At 55.6% G+C, this 18791-nt stretch overlaps 1 protein-coding gene across 2 annotated transcripts in view; it reads right to left on the bottom strand.

Moving 5' to 3' along the window:
- CTDNEP1 (CTD nuclear envelope phosphatase 1) overlaps nucleotides 1-18267 on the bottom strand; it is a 30534-nt gene extending 12267 nt beyond the window's left edge. The window contains exon 1 of one of the 2 annotated variants that reach the window (XM_082256901.1): nucleotides 18024-18267. In XM_082256901.1, the coding sequence (XP_082113027.1) occupies nucleotides 18024-18257 (234 nt within the window). In that variant the 5' untranslated portion in view covers nucleotides 18258-18267. The remainder of the gene's footprint in view (nucleotides 1-18023) is intronic. The other variant, XM_082256902.1, reaches the window with a different exon arrangement.
- Between the last annotated feature and the right edge of the window lie 524 nt (nucleotides 18268-18791).

The following is an 18791-nucleotide window of genomic DNA, read 5'->3' as shown; positions in this document are numbered from 1 at the left end:
ATGGGGGGGGGGAGAGAGAGGAAGAATGGGGGGGGGGGAGAGAGAGAGGAAGAATGGGGGGGGGGGAGAGAGAGAGAGGAAGAATGGGGGGGGGGGAGAGAGAGAGAGAGAGGGGAAGAATGGGGGGGGGAGAGAGAGAGAGAGAGAGGGGAAGAATGGGGGGGGGGAGAGAGAGAGAGAGAGAGGGGAAGAATGGGGGGGGGGAGAGAGAGAGAGAGAGAGGGGAAGAATGGGGGGGGGGAGAGAGAGAGAGAGAGAGAGAGAGAGGAAGAATGGGGGGGGGGAGAGAGAGGAAGAATGGGGGGGGGAGAGAGAGAGAGAGAGAGAGGAAGAATGGGGGGGGGAGGGAGAGAGGAAGAATGGGGGGGGGGAGAGAGAGAGAGGAAGAATGGGGGGGGAGAGAGAGAGAGGAAGATGGGGGGGGGGAGAGAGAGAGAGAGGAAGAATGGGGGGGGGGAGAGAGAGAGAGGAAGAATGGGGGGGGGGGAGAGAGAGAGAGGAAGAATGGGGGGGGGGGGGAGAGAGAGGAAGAATGGGGGGGGGAGAGAGGAAGAATGGGGGGGGGGGGAGAGGAAGAATGGGGGGGGGTGGGGAGAGAGGAAGAATGGGGGGGGGGGGGAGAGAGGAAGAATGGGGGGGGGGGGGAGAGAGGAAGAATGGGGGGGGGGAGAGAGGAAGAATGGGGGGGGGGGGAGAGAGGAAGAATGGGGGGGGGGGAGAGAGGAAGAATGGGGGGGGGAGAGAGGAAGAATGGGGGGGGGGAGAGAGGAAGAATGGGGGGGGGGAGAGATGAAGAATGGGGGGGGGGGGAGAGATGAAGAATGGGGGGGGGGGGGAGAGAGGAAGAATGGGGGGGGGGGGGGAGAGAGGAAGAATGGGGGGGGGGAGAGAGGAAGAATGGGGGGGGGAGAGAGAGGAAGAATGGGGGGGGAGAGAGAGGAAGAATAGGGGGGGAGAGAGAGGAAGAATAGGGGGGGAGAGAGAGGAAGAATGGGGGGGGGAGAGAGAGGAAGAATAGGGGGGGGAGAGAGAGGAAGAATAGGGGGGGGAGAGAGAGGAAGAATAGGGGGGGGAGAGAGAGGAAGAATAGGGGGGGGAGAGAGAGGAAGAATAGGGGGGGGAGAGAGGAAGAATAGGGGGGGGAGAGAGAGGAAGAATGGGGGGGGGAGAGAGAGGAAGAATGGGGGGGGGAGAGAGAGGAAGAATGGGGGGGGGAGAGAGAGGAAGAATGGGGGGGGGAGAGAGAGGAAGAATGGGGGGGTGGGAGAGAGAGGAAGAATGGGGGGGGGAAAGAGAGGAAGAATGGGGGGGGGGAAAGAGAGGAAGAATGGGGGGGGGGGAGAGAGAGGAAGAATGGGGGGGGGAGAGAGAGGAAGAATGGGGGGGGGAGAGAGAGGAAGAATGGGGGGGGAGAGAGAGGAAGAATGGGGGGGGGAGAGAGAGAAAGAATGGGGGGGGAGAGAGGAAAGAATGGGGGGGGAGAGAGAGGAAGAATGGGGGGGGAGAGAGAGGAAGAATGGGGGGGGGAGAGAGAGGAAGAATGGGGGGGAGAGAGAGGAAGAATGGGGGGGGGAGAGAGAGGAAGAATGGGGGGGGAGAGAGAGGAAGAATGGGGGGGGAGAGAGAGGAAGAAAGGGGGGGGGAGAGAGAGGAAGAAATGGGGGGAGGAGAGAGAGAGGAAGAAATGGGGGGAGGAGAGAGAGAGGAAGAAATGGGGGGGAGAGGGAGAGAGAGAGGGAGGGAGAGAGAAATGGGGGGGGGGAGAGAGAGAGAGAGAGAAAATGGGGGGGGGGGAGAGAGAGAGAGAGAGAAAAGAGAGAGAGAAATGGGGGAGAGAGAGAGAGAAATGGGGGGGAGAGAGAGAGAAATGGGAGGGGGAGAGAGAAATGGGGGGGAGGAGAGAGAAATGGGGGGGAGGAGAGAGAAATGGGGGGGGGAGAGAGAAATGGGGGGGAGAGAGAGAAATGGGGGGGAGAGAGAAATGGGGGGGAGAGAGAGAAGAGAATGGGGGGGTCTGGAGAGAGAGAGAAATGGGGGGGAGAGAGAGAAATGGGGGGGAGGAGAGAGAGAAATGGGGGGGGAGGAGAGAGAGAAATGGGGGGAGAGGGTGGGTAGTATGAGGCAGTAGTAAGGTAGGAGCAGTGGGTAGTATGAGGCAGTAGTAGGGTAGGAGCAGTGGATAGTATGAGGCAGTAGTAAGGTAGGAGCAGTGGGTAGTATGAGGCAGTAGAAGGGTAGGAGCAGTGGGTAGTATTAGGCAGTAGTAGGGTAGGAGCAGTGGGTAGTATGAGGCAGTAGTAAGGTAGGAGCAGTGGGTAGTATGAGGCAGTAGTAAGGTAGGAGCAGTGGGTAGTATGAGGCAGTAGTAGGGTAGGAGCAGTGGGTAGTATGAGGCAGTAGTAGGGTAGGAGCAGTGGGTAGTATGAGGCAGTAGTAAGGTAGGAGCAGTGGGTAGTATGAGGCAGTAGTAAGGTAGGAGCAGTGGGTAGTATGAGGCAGTAGTAGGGTAGGAGCAGTGGGTAGTATGAGGCAGTAGTAAGGTAGGAGCAGTGGGTAGTATGAGGCAGTAGAAGGGTAGGAGCAGTGGGTAGTATTAGGCAGTAGTAGGGTAGGAGCAGTGGGTAGTAGGAGGCAGTAGTAAGGTAGGAGCAGTGGGTAGTATGAGGCAGTAGTAGGGTAGGAGCAGTGGGTAGTATGAGGCAGTAGAAGGGTAGGAGCAGTGGGTAGTATTAGGCAGTAGTAGGGTAGGAGCAGTGGGTAGTAGGAGGCAGTAGTAAGGTAGGAGCAGTGGGTAGTATGAGGCAGTAGTAGGGTAGGAGCAGTGGGTAGTATGAGGCAGTAGTAAGGTAGGAGCAGTGGGTAGTATGAGGCAGTAGTAGGGTTGGAGCAGTGGGTAGTATGAGGCAGTAGTAGGGTAGGAGCAGTGGGTAGTATGAGGCAGTAGTAAGGTAGGAGCAGTGGGTAGTATAAGGCAGTAGTAAGGTAGGAGCAGTGGGTAGTATGAGGCAGTAGTAGGGTAGGAGCAGTGGGTAGTATGAGGCAGTAGTAGGGTAGGAGCAGTGGGTAGTATGAGGCAGTAGTAGGGTAGGAGCAGTGGGTAGTATGAGGCAGTAGTAAGGTAGGAGCAGTGGGTAGTATGAGGCAGTAGTAGGGTAGGAGCAGTGGGTAGTATGAAGCAGTAGTAAGGTAGGAGCAGTGGGTAGTATGAGGCAGTAGTAGGGTAGGAGCAGTGGGTAGTATGAGGCAGTAGTAGGGTAGGAGCAGTGGGTAGTATGAGGCAGTAGTAAGGTAGGAGCAGTGGGTAGTATGAGGCAGTAGTAGGGTAGGAGCAGTAGGTAGTATGAGACCGTAGTAGGGTAGGAGCAGTGGGTAGTATGAGGCAGCAGTAAGGTAGGAGCAGTGGGTAGTATGAGGCGGTAGTAAGGTAGGAGCAGTGGGTAGTATGAGGCAGTAGTAAGGTAGGAGCAGTGGGTAGTATGAGGCAGTAGTAAGGTAGGGGCAGTGGGTAGTATGAGGCAGTAGTAAGGAAGGAGCAGTGGGTAGTATGAGGCAGTAGTGGGGTAGGAGCAGTGGGTAGTATGAGGCAGTAGTGGGGTAGGAGCAGTGGGTAGTATGAGGCAGTAGTAGAATAGGAGCAGTGGGTAGTATGAGGCAGTAGTAGGGTAGGAGCAGTGGGTAGTAGGAGGCAGTAGTAAGGTAGGAGCAGTGGGTAGTAGGAGGCAGTAGTAGGGTAGGAGCAGTGGGTAGTATGAGGCAGTAGTAAGGTAGGAGCAGTGGGTAGTATGAGGCAGTAGCAGGGTAGGAGCAGTGGGTAGTATGAGGCAGTAGTGGGGTAGGAGCAGTGGGTAGTATGAGGCAGTAGTAAGGTAGGGGCAGTGGGTAGTATGAGGCAGTAGTAGGGTAGGAGCAGTGGGTAGTATGAGGCAGTAGTAGAATAGGAGCAGTGGGTAGTATGAGGCAGTAGTAGGGTAGGAGCAGTGGGTAGTATGAGGCAGTAGTAAGGTAGGAGCAGTGGGTAGTATGAGGCAGTAGTAAGGTAGGAGCAGTGGGTAGTATGAGGCAGTAGTAGGGTAGGAGCAGTGGGTAGTATGAGGCAGTAGTAAGGTAGGAGCAGTGGGTAGTATGAGGCAGTAGAAGGGTAGGAGCAGTGGGTAGTATTAGGCAGTAGTAGGGTAGGAGCAGTGGGTAGTAGGAGGCAGTAGTAAGGTAGGAGCAGTGGGTAGTATGAGGCAGTAGTAAGGTAGGAGCAGTGGGTAGTATGAGGCAGTAGTAGGGTAGGAGCAGTGGGTAGTATGAGGCAGTAGTAGGGTAGGAGCAGTGGGTAGTATGAGGCAGTAGTAAGGTAGGAGCAGTGGGTAGTATGAGGCAGTAGTAAGGTAGGAGCAGTGGGTAGTATGAGGCAGTAGTAGGGTAGGAGCAGTGGGTAGTATGAGGCAGTAGTAAGGTAGGAGCAGTGGGTAGTATGAGGCAGTAGAAGGGTAGGAGCAGTGGGTAGTATTAGGCAGTAGTAGGGTAGGAGCAGTGGGTAGTATGAGGCAGTAGAAGGGTAGGAGCAGTGGGTAGTATTAGGCAGTAGTAAGGTAGGAGCAGTGGGTAGTATGAGGCAGTAGTAGGGTAGGAGCAGTGGGTAGTAGGAGGCAGTAGAAGGGTAGGAGCAGTGGGTAGTATTAGGCAGTAGTAGGGTAGGAGCAGTGGGTAGTAGGAGGCAGTAGTAAGGTAGGAGCAGTGGGTAGTATGAGGCAGTAGTAGGGTAGGAGCAGTGGGTAGTATGAGGCAGTAGTAAGGTAGGAGCAGTGGGTAGTATGAGGCAGTAGTAAGGTAGGAGCAGTGGGTAGTATGAGGCAGTAGTAGGGTTGGAGCAGTGGGTAGTATGAGGCAGTAGTAGGGTAGGAGCAGTGGGTAGTATGAGGCAGTAGTAAGGTAGGAGCAGTGGGTAGTATAAGGCAGTAATAAGGTAGGAGCAGTGGGTAGTATGAGGCAGTAGTAGGGTAGGAGCAGTGGGTAGTATGAGGCAGTAGTAGGGTAGGAGCAGTGGGTAGTATGAGGCAGTAGTAGGGTAGGAGCAGTGGGTAGTATGAGGCAGTAGTAAGGTAGGAGCAGTGGGTAGTATGAGGCAGTAGTAGGGTAGGAGCAGTGGGTAGTATGAAGCAGTAGTAAGGTAGGAGCAGTGGGTAGTATGAGGCAGTAGTAGGGTAGGAGCAGTGGGTAGTATGAGGCAGTAGTAGGGTAGGAGCAGTGGGTAGTATGAGGCAGTAGTAAGGTAGGAGCAGTGGGTAGTATGAGGCAGTAGTAGGGTAGGAGCAGTGGGTAGTATGAGACCGTAGTAGGGTAGGAGCAGTGGGTAGTATGAGGCAGCAGTAAGGTAGGAGCAGTGGGTAGTATGAGGCGGTAGTAAGGTAGGAGCAGTGGGTAGTATGAGGCAGTAGTAAGGTAGGAGCAGTGGGTAGTATGAGGCAGTAGTAAGGTAGGGGCAGTGGGTAGTATGAGGCAGTAGTAAGGAAGGAGCAGTGGGTAGTATGAGGCAGTAGTGGGGTAGGAGCAGTGGGTAGTATGAGGCAGTAGTGGGGTAGGAGCAGTGGGTAGTATGAGGCAGTAGTAGAATAGGAGCAGTGGGTAGTATGAGGCAGTAGTAGGGTAGGAGCAGTGGGTAGTAGGAGGCAGTAGTAAGGTAGGAGCAGTGGGTAGTATGAGGCAGTAGTAGGGTAGGAGCAGTGGGTAGTATGAGGCAGTAGTAAGGTAGGAGCAGTGGGTAGTATGAGGCAGTAGCAGGGTAGGAGCAGTGGGTAGTATGAGGCAGTAGTGGGGTAGGAGCAGTGGGTAGTATGAGGCAGTAGTAAGGTAGGGGCAGTGGGTAGTATGAGGCAGTAGTAGGGTAGGAGCAGTGGGTAGTATGAGGCAGTAGTAGAATAGGAGCAGTGGGTAGTATGAGGCAGTAGTAGGGTAGGAGCAGTGGGTAGTATGAGGCAGTAGTAAGGTAGGGGCAGTGGGTAGTATGAGGCAGTAGTAAGGTAGGGGCAGTGGGTAGTATGAGGCAGTAGTAAGGTAGGAGCAGTAGGTAGTATGAGGCAGTAGTAGAATAGGAGCAGTGGGTAGTATGAGGCAGTAGTAGGGTAGGAGCAGTGGGTAGTATGAGGCAGTAGTAAGGTAGGAGCAGTGGGTAGTATGAGGCAGTAGTAAGGTAGGAGCAGTGGGTAGTAGGAGGCAGTAGTAGGGTAGGAGCAGTGGGTAGTATGAGGCAGTAGTAAGGTAGGAGCAGTGGGTAGTATGAGGCAGTAGTAAGGTAGGAGCAGTGGGTAGTATGAGGCAGTAGTAGGGTAGGAGCAGTGGGTAGTATGAGGCAGTAGTAGGGTAGGAGCAGTGGGTAGTATGAGGCAGTAGTAGGGTAGGAGCAGTGGGTAGTAGGAGGCGGTAGTAAGGTAGGAGCAGTGGGTAGTATGAGGCAGTAGTAGGGTAGGAGCAGTGGGTAGTATGAGGCAGTAGTAAGGTAGGAGCAGTGGGTAGTATGAGGCAGTAGTAGGGTAGGAGCAGTGGGTAGTATGAGGCAGTAGTAGGGTAGGAGCAGTGGGTAGTAGGAGGCAGTAGTAGGGTAGGAGCAGTGGGTAGTAGGAGGCAGTAGTAGGGTAGGAGCAGTGGGTAGTAGGAGGCAGTAGTAAGGTAGGAGCAGTGGGTAGTATGAGGCAGTAGTAAGGTAGGAGCAGTGGGTAGTAGGAGGCAGTAGTAGGGTAGGAGCAGTGGGTAGTATGAGGCAGTAGTAAGGTAGGAGCAGTGGGTAGTATGAGGCAGTAGTAGGGTAGGAGCAGTGGGTAGTATGAGGCAGTAGTAGGGTAGGAGCAGTGGGTAGTATGAGGCAGTAGTAGGGTAGGAGCAGTGGGTAGTATGAGGCAGTAGTAGGGTAGGAGCAGTGGGTAGTATGAGGCAGTAGTAGGGTAGGAGCAGTGGGTAGTATGAGGCAGTAGTAAGGTAGGAGCAGTGGGTAGTATGAGGCAGTAGTAGGGTAGGAGCAGTGGGTAGTATGGGGCAGTAGTAGGGTAGGAGCAGTGGGTAGTAGGAGGCAGTAGTAGGGTAGGAGCAGTGGGTAGTATGAGGCAGTAGAAGGGTAGGAGCAGTGGGTAGTATGAGGCAGTAGTGGGGTAGGAGCAGTGGGTAGTATGAGGCAGTAGTAAGGTAGGAGCAGTGGGTAGTATGAGGCAGTAGTAAGGTAGGAGCAGTGGGTAGTATGTGGCAGTAGTAAGGTAGGAGCAGTGGGTAGTATGTGGCAGTAGTAAGGTAGGAGCAGTGGGTAGTATGAGGCAGTAGTAGAGTAGGAGCAGTGGGTAGTATGAGGCAGTAGAAGGGTAGGAGCAGTGGGTAGTATGAGGCAGTAGTAAGGTAGGAGCAGTGGGTAGTATGAGGCAGTAGTAAGGTAGGAGCAGTGGGTAGTATGAGGCAGCAGTAAGGTAGGAGCAGTGGGTAGTATGGGGCAGCAGTAGGGTAGGAGCAGTGGGTAGTATGAGGCAGTAGTAGGGTAGGAGCAGTGGGTAGTATGAGGCAGTAGTAAGGTAGGAGCAGTGGGTAGTATGAGGCAGCAGTAAGGTAGGAGCAGTGGGTAGTATGAGGCAGCAGTAGGGTAGGAGCAGTGGGTAGTATGAGGCAGTAGTAGGGTGGGAGCAGTGGGTAGTAGGAGGGTGGTGTAGTAGGTAGTATGGGGTGGCTTTGTGGGTAGCAGTGGGCAGTAGGGGTGGCTCGGTGGGTAGTAGGTGGCTCAGTGGGTAGTATGAGGCAGTAGTAAGGTAGGAGCAGTGGGTAGTATGAGGCTGTAGTAGGGTAGGAGCAGTGGGTAGTAGGAGGCAGTAGTAAGGTTGGAGCAGTGGGTAGTATGAGGCAGTAGGAGGGTAGGAGCAGTGGGTAGTAGGAGGCAGTAGTAAGGTAGGAGCAGTGGGTAGTATGGGGCAGTAGTAGGGTAGGAGAAGTGGGTAGTAGGAGGCAGTAGGAGGGTAGGAGCAGTGGGTAGTATGGGGCAGTAGTAGGGTAGGAGCAGTGGGTAGTAGCAGGCAGTAGGAGGGTAGGAGCAGTGGGTAGTATGAGGCAGTAGCAGGGTAGGAGCAGTGGGTAGTATGAGGCAGTAGTAAGGTAGGAGCAGTGGGTAGTATGAGGCAGTAGTAAGGTAGGAGCAGTGGGTAGTATGAGGCAGTAGTAAGGTAGGAGCAGTGGGTAGTATGAGGCAGTAGTAGGGTAGGAGCAGTGGGTAGTATGAGGCAGTAGTAAGGTAGGAGCAGTGGGTAGTATGAGGCAGTAGTAAGGTAGGAGCAGTGGGTAGTATGAGGCAGTAGTAGGGTAGGAGCAGTGGGTAGTATGAGGCAGTAGTAAGGTAGGAGCAGTGGGTAGTATGAGGCAGTAGTAAGGTAGGAGCAGTGGGTAGTATGAGGCAGTAGTAAGGTAGGAGCAGTGGGTAGTATGAGGCAGTAGTAAGGTAGGAGCAGTGGGTAGTATGAGGCAGTAGTAAGGTAGGAGCAGTGGGTAGTATGAGGCAGTAGTAAGGTAGGAGCAGTGGGTAGTATGAGGCAGTAGTAAGGTAGGAGCAGTGGGTAGTAGGAGGGTGGTGTAGTAGGAAGTATGGGGTGGCTCAGTGGGTAGATACTCACGGTGCGGACCTGCCTCCTCAGCATGTACAGAATGAAGCTCTGTTAGGTGGCTCGTGGGTAGTAGTAAAAGGGTGGCTCAGTGGGTAGAAGGGGTGGCCCAGTGGGTAGAAGGGGTAGGAGGGTGGTGTAGTAGGTAGTATGGGGTGGCACAGTGGGTAGTAGGGGTGGATCAGTGGGTAGTAGTAGAAGGGTGCTGTAGTAGGTAGTATGGGGTGGCACAGTGGGTAGTAGGCGGGGCTCAGTGGGTAGAAGGGGTGGATCAGTGGGTAGAAGTAGTAGCAGGGTGGTGTAGTAGGTAGTATGGGGTGGATTTGTGGGTACTATAGGGGTGGCTCAGTGGGTAGTAGGGTGGATAGTAGGGGGTAGTGCAGTGGGTAGTAGGTGGCAGTGCAGTGGGCAGTAGGGGGCTCGGTGGGTAGTATAGGGGTTGCTCAGTGGGTAGTAGGGATGGCTCGGTGGGTAGTGCACTGGGCAGTAGGGGGCTCGGTGGGTAGTATAGGGGTGGCTCAGTGGGTAATATAGGGGTGGCTCGGTGGGTAGAGCAGTGGGCAGTAGGTGGAAGTGCAGTGGGCAGTAGGGGGCTCGGTGGGTAGTATGGGGTGGCTCAGTGGGTAGATACTCACAGTGCGGACCTGCCTCCTCAGCATGTAAAGGATGAAGCTCAGTGGGTAGTATATGGGTAGTGCAGTGGGTAGTAGTAAGTAGTAGGTGGATCAGTGGGTAGTATAGGGGTGGCTCAGTGGGCAGTACTCACGGTTCGGACCTGCCTCCTCAGCATGTACAGAATGAAGCTCCAGAGTTAGGTGGCTCGGTGGGTAGTAGGAGGGTGGCTCAGTGGGTAGAAGGGGTGGCCCAGTGGGTAGAAGTAGGAGAAGGGTGGTGTAGTAGATAGTATGGGGTGGAAAAGTGGGTAGTAGTGGTAGTACAGTAGGTAGTATAGGGGTAGTGCAGTGGGTAGTATAGGGGTGGCTAGGTGGGTAATATAGCAGTAACTCAGTGGGTAGTAGGGGTGGCTCAGTGGGAAGTATAGGGATGGCTCAGTGGGTAGTGCAGTGGGTAGAAGGTGGCAGTGCAGTGGGCAGTAGGGGGCTCGGTGGGTAGTATAGGGGTGGCACAGTGGGTAGTAGGGGGTAGATACTCACGGTGCGGACCTGCCTCCACAGCATGTACAGGATGAAGCTCAGTGGGTAGTAGTGGTAGGAGGGTGGCTCAGTGGGTAGTACAGAGGGCAGTATAGGGGTAGTACCGAGGGTGGCTCGGTGGGTAGATACTCACGGTTCAGACCTGCCTCCTCAGCATGTACAGAGTGAAGCTCCAGAGTTTGGTGGCTCAGTGGGTAGTATAGGGGTAGTGCAGTGGGTAGTAGGGGTAGGAGGGTGGCTCAGTGGGCAGTAGTGGTAGTATGGGGTGGCTCAGTGGGTAGTATAGGGGTGGCTCGTGGGTAGTAGTAGTAGGGGGTAGTGCAGTGGGTAGTATAGAGGTAGTGCAGAGGTAATACAGTGGGCAGTACAGGGGGTGGCTCAGTGGGTAGTAGTAGTTGGGGGTAGTGCAGTGGGTAGTATAGGGGTGGCTCAGTGGGTAGTATAGGGGGTGGCTCAGTAGGTAGTATAGAGGTAGTACAGTGGGCAGTACAGGGGTGGCTCGGTGGGTAGATACTCACGGTTCGGACCTGCCTCCTCAGCATGTACAGGATGAAGCTCAGTGAGCAGTATAGTGGTGGCTCGGTGGGTAGTAGTAGTAGGGGGTAGTGCAGTGGGTAGTATAGAGGTAGTGCAGAGGTAGTACAGCGGGCAGTACAGGGGTAGTGCAGTGGGTAGTAGTGGTAGGAGGGTGGCTCAGTGGGTAGGGGTAGTACAGAGGGTAGTATAGGGGTGGCTCAGTGGGTAGTATAGTGGGTAGTAGTGGTAGGAGGGGGGCTCAGTGGGTAGTATTGGAGTGGCTCAGTGGGTAGTATAGGGGCAGTACAGGGGTGGCTCAGTGGGTAGATACTCACAGTTCGGAGCTGCCTCCTCAGCATGTACAGGATGAAGCTCAGTGGGCAGTACAGTGGGCAGTACAGGGGTGGCTCGGTGGGTAGTAGTAGTAGGAGGGTAGTGCAGTGGGCAGTATAGGGGTAGTACAGGGGGTAGTGCAGGGGGTGGCTCAGTGGGTAGTAGTAGTTGGGGGTAGTACAGTGGGCAGTACAGGGGTGGCTCGGTGGGTAGATACTCACGGTTCGGACCTGCCTCCTCAGCATGTACAGGATGAAGCTCAGTGGGCAGTACAGGGGTGGCTCAGTGGGTAGTAGTAGTTGGGGGTAGTACAGTGGGCAGTACAGGGGTGGCTCGGTGGGTAGTAGTAGTAGGGGGTAGTGCAGAGGTAGTACAGTGGGCAGTATAGGGGTGGCTCAGTGGGTAGATACTCACCGTTCGGACCTGCCTCCTCAGCATGTACAGGATGAAGCTCAGTGGGTAGTATTGGGGTGGCTCAGTGGGTAGTATTGGGGTGGCTCAGTGGGCAGTATTGGGGTGGCTCAGTGGGCAGTATTGGGGTAGTACAGGGGGTGGCTCAGTGGGTAGTATTGGGGTGGCTCAGTGGGTAGTACAGTGGGTAGTAGTGGTAGGAGGGGGGCTCAGTGGGTAGTAGTAGTAGTAGTAGTAGGGGGTAGTGCAGTGGGTAGTAGTGGTAGGAGGGTGGCTCGGTGGGTAGATACTCACGGTTCGGACCTGCCTCCTCAGCATGTACAGGATGAAGCTCAGTGGGTAGTATTGGGGTGGCTCAGTGGGTAGTATTGGGGTGGCTCAGTGGGTAGTATTGGGGTGGCTCAGTGGGCAGTATTGGGGTAGTACAGGGGGTGGCTCAGTGGGTAGTATTGGGGTGGCTCAGTGGGTAGTACAGTGGGTAGTAGTGGTAGGAGGGGGGTTCAGTGGGTAGTAGTAGTAATAGTAGGGGGTAGTGCAGTGGGTAGTAGTGGTAGGAGGGTGGCTCGGTGGGTAGATACTCACGGTTCGGACCTGCCTCCTCAGCATGTACAGGATGAAGCTCAGTGGGTAGTATAGGGGTAGTGCAGTGGGTAGTAGTGGTAGTATGGGGTGTCTCAGTGGGCAGTATAGGGGTAGTACAGGGGGTGGCTCAGTGGGTAGTATAGGGGTAGTACAGGGGGTAGCTCAGTGGGTAGTAGTAGTTGGGGTAGTGCAGTGGGTAGTATAGAGGTAGTGCAGAGGTAGTACAGTGGGCAGTACAGGGGGTGGCTCAGTGGGTAGTAGTAGTTGGGGGTAGTGCAGTGGGTAGTATAGGGGTGGCTCAGTGGGTAGATACTCACGGTTCGGACCTGCCTCCTCAGCATGTACAGGATGAAGCTCAGTGGGCAGTACAGTGGGTAGTATAGGGGTGGCTCAGTGGGTAGTATAGGGGTAGTACAGTGGGTAGTAGTGGTAGGAGGGGGGCTCAGTGGGTAGTATAGGGGTAGTACAGAGGGTGGCTCAGTGGGTAGTATAGGGGTAGTGCAGTTGGTAGTAGTGGTAGGAGGGGGGCTCGGTGGGTAGTAGTAGTTGGGGGTAGTGCAGTGGGTAGTATAGGGGTGGCTCAGTGGGTAGTATTGGGGTGGCTCAGTGGGTAGTACAGTGGGTAGTAGTGGTAGGAGGGGGGCTCAGTGGGTAGTAGTAGTAGTAGTAGTAGTAGGGGGGTAGTGCAGTGGGTAGTACAGGGGTGGCTCAGTGGGTAGTATAGGGGTAGTACAGGGGGTAGTAGTGGTACGAGGGGGGCTCGGTGGGTAGTAGTAGTTGGGGGTAGTGCAGTGGGTAGTAGGGGTAGGAGGGTGGCTCAGTGGGTAGTATTGGGGTGGCTCAGTGGGTAGTACAGTGGGTAGTAGTGGTAGGAGGGGGGCTCAGTGGGTAGATACTCACGGTTCGGACCTGCCTCCTCAGCATGTACAGGATGAAGCTCAGTGGGTAGTACAGAGGGCAGTATAGTGGGTAGTATAGAGGGTGGCTCAGTAGGTAGATACTCACGGTTCGGACCTGCCTCCTCAGCATGTACAGAATGAAGCTCAGTGGGTAGTATAGGGGGGGGGGGGAAGTACAGTGGGCAGTATAGGGGTGGCTCAGTGAGTAGTTACTCATGGTTTGGACCTGCCTCCTCAGCATGTACAGAATGAAGCTCCAGAGTTTGGTGGCTCAGTGGGTATTATAGGGTGAAGTACAGTGGGCAGTATAGGGGTGGCTCAGTGGGCAGTATAGGGGTAGTGCAGTGGGTAGTAGGAGGGTGGCTCAGTGGGCAGTAGTGGTAGTATTAGGTGGCTCAGTGGGCAGTATAGGGGTAGTACAGGGGGTGGCTCAGTGGGTAGTAGTAGTTTGGGGTAGTGCAGTGGGCAGTATAGGGGTGGCTCGGTGGGTAGTAGTAGTAGGAGGGTAGTGCAGTGGGCAGTACAGAGGTAGTGCAGTGGGTAGTATAGAGGTAGTACAGGGGGTGGCTCAGTGGGTAAACACGGTTCGGACCTGCCTCCTCAGCATGTACAGAGTGAAGCTCCAGAGTTTGGTGGTTCAGTGGGTAGTATAGGGGTAGTGCAGTGGGTAGTAGGGGTAGGAGGGTGGCTCAGTGGGCAGTAGTGGTAGTATGGGGTGGCTCAGTGGGTAGTATAGGGGTGGCTCGGTGGGTAGTAGTAGGGGGTGGATCGGTGGGTAGTATAGAGGTAGTGCAGAGGTAATACAGTGGGTAGTACAGGGGGTGGCTCAGTGGGTAAACACGGTTCGGACCTGCCTCCTCAGCATGTACAGAGTGAAGCTCCAGAGTTTGGTGGTTCAGTGGGTAGTATAGGGGTAGTGCAGTGGGTAGTAGGGGTAGGAGGGTGGCTCAGTGGGCAGTAGTGGTAGTATGGGGTGGCTCAGTGGGTAGTATAGGGGTGGCTCGGTGGGTAGTAGTAGGGGGTGGCTCGGTGGGTAGTATAGAGGTAGTGCAGAGGTAATACAGTGGGCAGTACAGGGGGTGGCTCAGTGGGTAGTAGTAGTTGGGGGTAGTGCAGTGGGTAGTATAGGGGTGGCTCAGTGGGTAGATACTCACGGTTCGGACCTGCCTCCTCAGCATGTACAGGATGAAGCTCCAGAGTTTGGTGGCTCAGTGGGTAGTATAGGGGTAGTGCAGTGGGTAGTAGGGGTAGGAGGGTGGCTCAGTGGGCAGTAGTGGTAGTATGGGGTGGCTCAGTGGGTAGTATAGGGGTGGCTCGGTGGGTAGTAGTAGTAGGGGGTAGTGCAGTGGGTAGTATGGGGTGGCTCAGTGGGCAGCATAGGGGTAGTACAGGGGGTGGCTCAGTGGGTAGTATTAGGGGGTAGGACAGTGGGTAGTATTGGAGTGGCTCAGTGGGTAGTGCAGTGGGCAGTATAGGGGTAGTACAGGGGGTGGCTCAGTGGGTAATATAGGGGTAGTACAGTGGGTAGTAGTGGTAGGAGGGGGGCTCAGTGGGTAGTATAGAGGTGGCTCAGTGGGTAGCGCAGTGGGCAGTATAGGGGTAGTACAGGGGGTGGCTCAGTGGGTAATATAGGGGTAGTACAGTGGGTAGTAGTGGTAGGAGGGGGGCTCAGTGGGTAGTATAGGGGTGGCTCAGTGGGTAGTGCAGTGGGTAGTATAGGGGTAGTACAGGGGGTAGTAGTGGTAGGAGGGGGGCTCGGTGGGTAGTAGTAGTTGGGGGTAGTGCAGTGGGTAGTAGGGGTAGGAGGGTGGCTCAGTGGGCAGTAGTGGTAGTATGGGGTGGCTCAGTGGGCAGTATAGGGGTAGTACAGGGGTGGCTCAGTGGGCAGTAGTGGTAGTATGGGGTGGCTCAGTGGGCAGTATAGGGGTAGTACAGGGGTGGCTCAGTGGGCAGTAGTGGTAGTATGGGGTGGCTCAGTGGGTAGTATAGGGGTAGTACAGGGGGTAGTGCAGGGGGTGGCTCAGTGGGTAGTAGTAGTAGGAGGGTAGTACAGGGGTGGCTCGGTGGGTAGATACTGACGGTTCGGACCTGCCTCCTCAGCATGTACAGGATGAAGCTCAGTGGGCAGTACAGTGGGTAGTATAGGGGTGGCTCAGTGGGTAGTATAGGGGTAGTACAGTGGGTAGTAGTGGTAGGAGGGGGGCTCAGTGGGTAGTATTGGAGTGGCTCAGTGGGTAGTGCAGTGGGTAGTATAGGGGTAGTACAGAGGGTGGCTCAGTGGGTAGTATAGGGGTAGTGCAGTTGGTAGTAGTGGTAGGAGGGGGGGCTCAGTGGGTAGTGCAGTGGGTAGTATAGGGGTAGTACAGGGGGTAGTAGTGGTAGGAGGGGGGCTCGGTGGGTAGTAGTAGTTGGGGGTAGTGCAGTGGGTAGTAGGGGTAGGAGGGTGGCTCAGTGGGCAGTAGTGGTAGTATGGGGTGGCTCAGTGGGTAGTACAGAGGGCAGTATAGGGGTAGTACAGTGGGTAGTACAGGGGGTGGCTCAGTGGGTAGTACAGAGGGCAGTATAGGGGTAGTACAGTGGGTAGTACAGTGAGCAGTACAGGGGTGGCTCAGTGGGTAGTAGTAGTTGGGGGTAGTGCAGTGGGTAGTATTGGAGTGGCTCAGTGGGTAGTGCAGTGGGCAGTATAGGGGTAGTACAGGGGGTGGCTCAGTGGGTAATATAGGGGTAGTACAGGGGGTAGTAGTGGTAGGAGGGGGGCTCAGTGGGTAGTATAGGGGTGGCTCAGTGGGTAGTGCAGTGGGTAGTATAGGGGTAGTACAGGGGGTAGTAGTGGTAGGAGGGTGGCTCAGTGGGTAGTAGTGGTAGTATGGGGTTGCTCAGTGGGCAGTATAGTGGTAGTACAGGGGTGGCTCAGTGGGTAGTAGTAGTAGGAGGGTAGTACAGTGGGTAGTATAGGGTGGCTCAGTGGGTAGATACTCACGGTTCGGACCTGCCTCCTCAGCATGTACAGGATGAAGCTCAGTGGGCAGTACAGGGGTGGCTCGGTGGGTAGCAGTAGTAGTTGGGGGTAGTACAGTGGGTAGTATAGAGGTAGTGCAGAGGTAGTACAGTGGGCAGTATAGGGGTGGCTCAGTGGGTAGTAGTAGTAGGGGGTAGTATAGAGGTAGTACAGTGGGCAGTACAGGGGTGGCTCAGTAGGTAGATACTCACGGTTCGGACCTGCCTCCTCAGCATGTACAGAATGAAGCTCAGTGGGCAGTATAGGGGTAGTACAGGGGGTGGCTCAGTGGGTAGTGCAGTGGGTAGTATAGGGGTAGTACAGGGGGTAGTAGTGGTAGGAGGGGGGCTCGGTGGGTAGTAGTAGTTGGGGGTAGTGCAGTGGGTAGTAGGGGTAGGAGGGTGGCTCAGTGGGCAGTAGTGGTAGTATGGGGTGGCTCAGTGGGCAGTATAGGGGTAGTACAGGGGTGGCTCAGTGGGCAGTAGTGGTAGTATGGGGTGGCTCAGTGGGCAGTATAGGGGTAGTACAGGGGTGGCTCAGTGGGCAGTAGTGGTAGTATGGGGTGGCTCAGTGGGTAGTATAGGGGTAGTACAGGGGGTAGTGCAGGGGGTGGCTCAGTGGGTAGTAGTAGTAGGAGGGTAGTACAGGGGTGGCTCGGTGGGTAGATACTGACGGTTCGGACCTGCCTCCTCAGCATGTACAGGATGAAGCTCAGTGGGCAGTACAGTGGGTAGTATAGGGGTGGGGCTCAGTGGGTAGTACAGTGGGTAGTAGTGGTAGGAGGGGGGCTCAGTGGGTAGTATTGGAGTGGCTCAGTGGGTAGTGCAGTGGGTAGTATAGGGGTAGTACAGAGGGTGGCTCAGTGGGTAGTATAGGGGTAGTGCAGTTGGTAGTAGTGGTAGGAGGGGGGGCTCAGTGGGTAGTGCAGTGGGTAGTATAGGGGTAGTACAGGGGGTAGTAGTGGTAGGAGGGGGGCTCGGTGGGTAGTAGTAGTTGGGGGTAGTGCAGTGGGTAGTAGGGGTAGGAGGGTGGCTCAGTGGGCAGTAGTGGTAGTATGGGGTGGCTCAGTGGGTAGTACAGAGGGCAGTATAGGGGTAGTACAGTGGGTAGTACAGGGGGTGGCTCAGTGGGTAGTACAGAGGGCAGTATAGGGGTAGTACAGTGGGTAGTACAGTGAGCAGTACAGGGGTGGCTCAGTGGGTAGTAGTAGTTGGGGGTAGTGCAGTGGGTAGTATTGGAGTGGCTCAGTGGGTAGTGCAGTGGGCAGTATAGGGGTAGTACAGGGGGTGGCTCAGTGGGTAATATAGGGGTAGTACAGGGGGTAGTAGTGGTAGGAGGGGGGCTCAGTGGGTAGTATAGGGGTGGCTCAGTGGGTAGTGCAGTGGGTAGTATAGGGGTAGTACAGGGGGTAGTAGTGGTAGGAGGGTGGCTCAGTGGGTAGTAGTGGTAGTATGGGGTTGCTCAGTGGGCAGTATAGTGGTAGTACAGGGGTGGCTCAGTGGGTAGTAGTAGTAGGAGGGTAGTACAGTGGGTAGTATAGGGTGGCTCAGTGGGTAGATACTCACGGTTCGGACCTGCCTCCTCAGCATGTACAGGATGAAGCTCAGTGGGCAGTACAGGGGTGGCTCGGTGGGTAGCAGTAGTAGTTGGGGGTAGTACAGTGGGTAGTATAGAGGTAGTGCAGAGGTAGTACAGTGGGCAGTATAGGGGTGGCTCAGTGGGTAGTAGTAGTAGGGGGTAGTATAGAGGTAGTACAGTGGGCAGTACAGGGGTGGCTCAGTAGGTAGATACTCACGGTTCGGACCTGCCTCCTCAGCATGTACAGAATGAAGCTCAGTGGGCAGTATAGGGGTAGTACAGGGGGTGGCTCAGTGGGTAGTAGTAGTAGTAGGGGGTAGTATAGAGGTAGTACAGTGGGCAGTACAGGGGTGGCTCAGTGGGTAGTATAGGGGTAGTATAGGGGTGACTCAGTAGGTAGTAGTAGTTGGGGGTAGTATAGGGGTAGTACAGGGGTGGCTCAGTGGGTAGTATAGAGGTAGTGCAGAGGTAGTACAGTGGGTAGTATAGGGGGTGGCTCAGTGGGTAGATACTCACGGTTCGGAGCTGCCTCCTCAGCATGTACAGGATGAAGCTCAGTGGGCAGTATAGGGGTAGTACAGGGGGTGGCTCAGTGGGTAGTAGTAGTAGGGGGTAGTATAGAGGTAGTACAGTGGGCAGTACAGGGGTGGCTCAGTGGGTAGTATAGAGGTAGTGCAGAGGTAGTACAGTGGGTAGTATAGGGGGTGGCTCAGTGGGTAGATACTCACGGTTCGGACCTGCCTCCTCAGCATGTACAGAATGAAGCTCAGTGGGCAGTATAGGGGTAGTACAGGGGGTGGCTCAGTGGGTAGTAGTAGTAGTAGGGGGTAGTATAGAGGTAGTACAGTGGGCAGTACAGGGGTGGCTCAGTGGGTAGTATAGAGGTAGTGCAGAGGTAGTACAGTGGGTAGTATAGGGGGTGGCTCAGTGGGTAGATACTCACGGTTCGGACCTGCCTCCTCAGCATGTACAGGATGAAGCTCCAGAGTTTGGCGGCGAAGGCCACGAACCCTCTGAGGCCGAGCAGTCCCGGTGTCCGCATCATCCCGGGGGTGGGCGGGGTGTGAAGTCGGGCGGGTGACGGCGGGCTCCTCCTCCTCTCACATCCCGGACACACAGCCGCTGAGGAGACGACTGACAGCCGCCATGGCTGGGCGCCCGCGTCACTTCCGCTCATACCGGGTGTCACCTATTGCGCCTGCGCACTGACCGGCCCGGAACCGGCATCGCGCATGCGCAGACTCCCGTAAACGTGCCTGCGCGAGTGACAGCCGGAGAGCACGTACTGCGCCTGCGCACTGTGCCAGCGTCACACAGGACAGACACGTGACCGCAAAGAGGAGCGTACAGTGTGCGTGCGCAGCCTCTTCCCGCCAATCTTCTCTGAGAGACGGAGCAAAGCCTGACGGGAGATAATAGTCCCCCCCTTACCGGAAGAGACCCCTTCCACTTACCGGAAGAGACTTCACCCAACACCATCCCCTCCACCTGAGGAGACCCCACCTCACCCAACACCACCCCCTCCACCTGAGGAGACCCCACCTCACCCAACACCACCCCTCCACCTGAGGAGACCTCACCTCACCCAACACCACCCCCTCCACCTGAGGAGACCCCACCTCACCCAACACCACCCCCTCCACCTGAGGAGACCCCACCTCACCCAACACTGTCCCCTCCGCCTGAGGAGACCCCACCTCACCCAACACCA

Source organism: Pelophylax lessonae (assembly GCF_965119305.1).
Source record: "Pelophylax lessonae genome assembly, chromosome: 4".
Lineage (NCBI taxonomy): Eukaryota > Metazoa > Chordata > Amphibia > Anura > Ranidae > Pelophylax > Pelophylax lessonae.
This window is presented reverse-complemented; position numbering and strand designations above follow the sequence as displayed.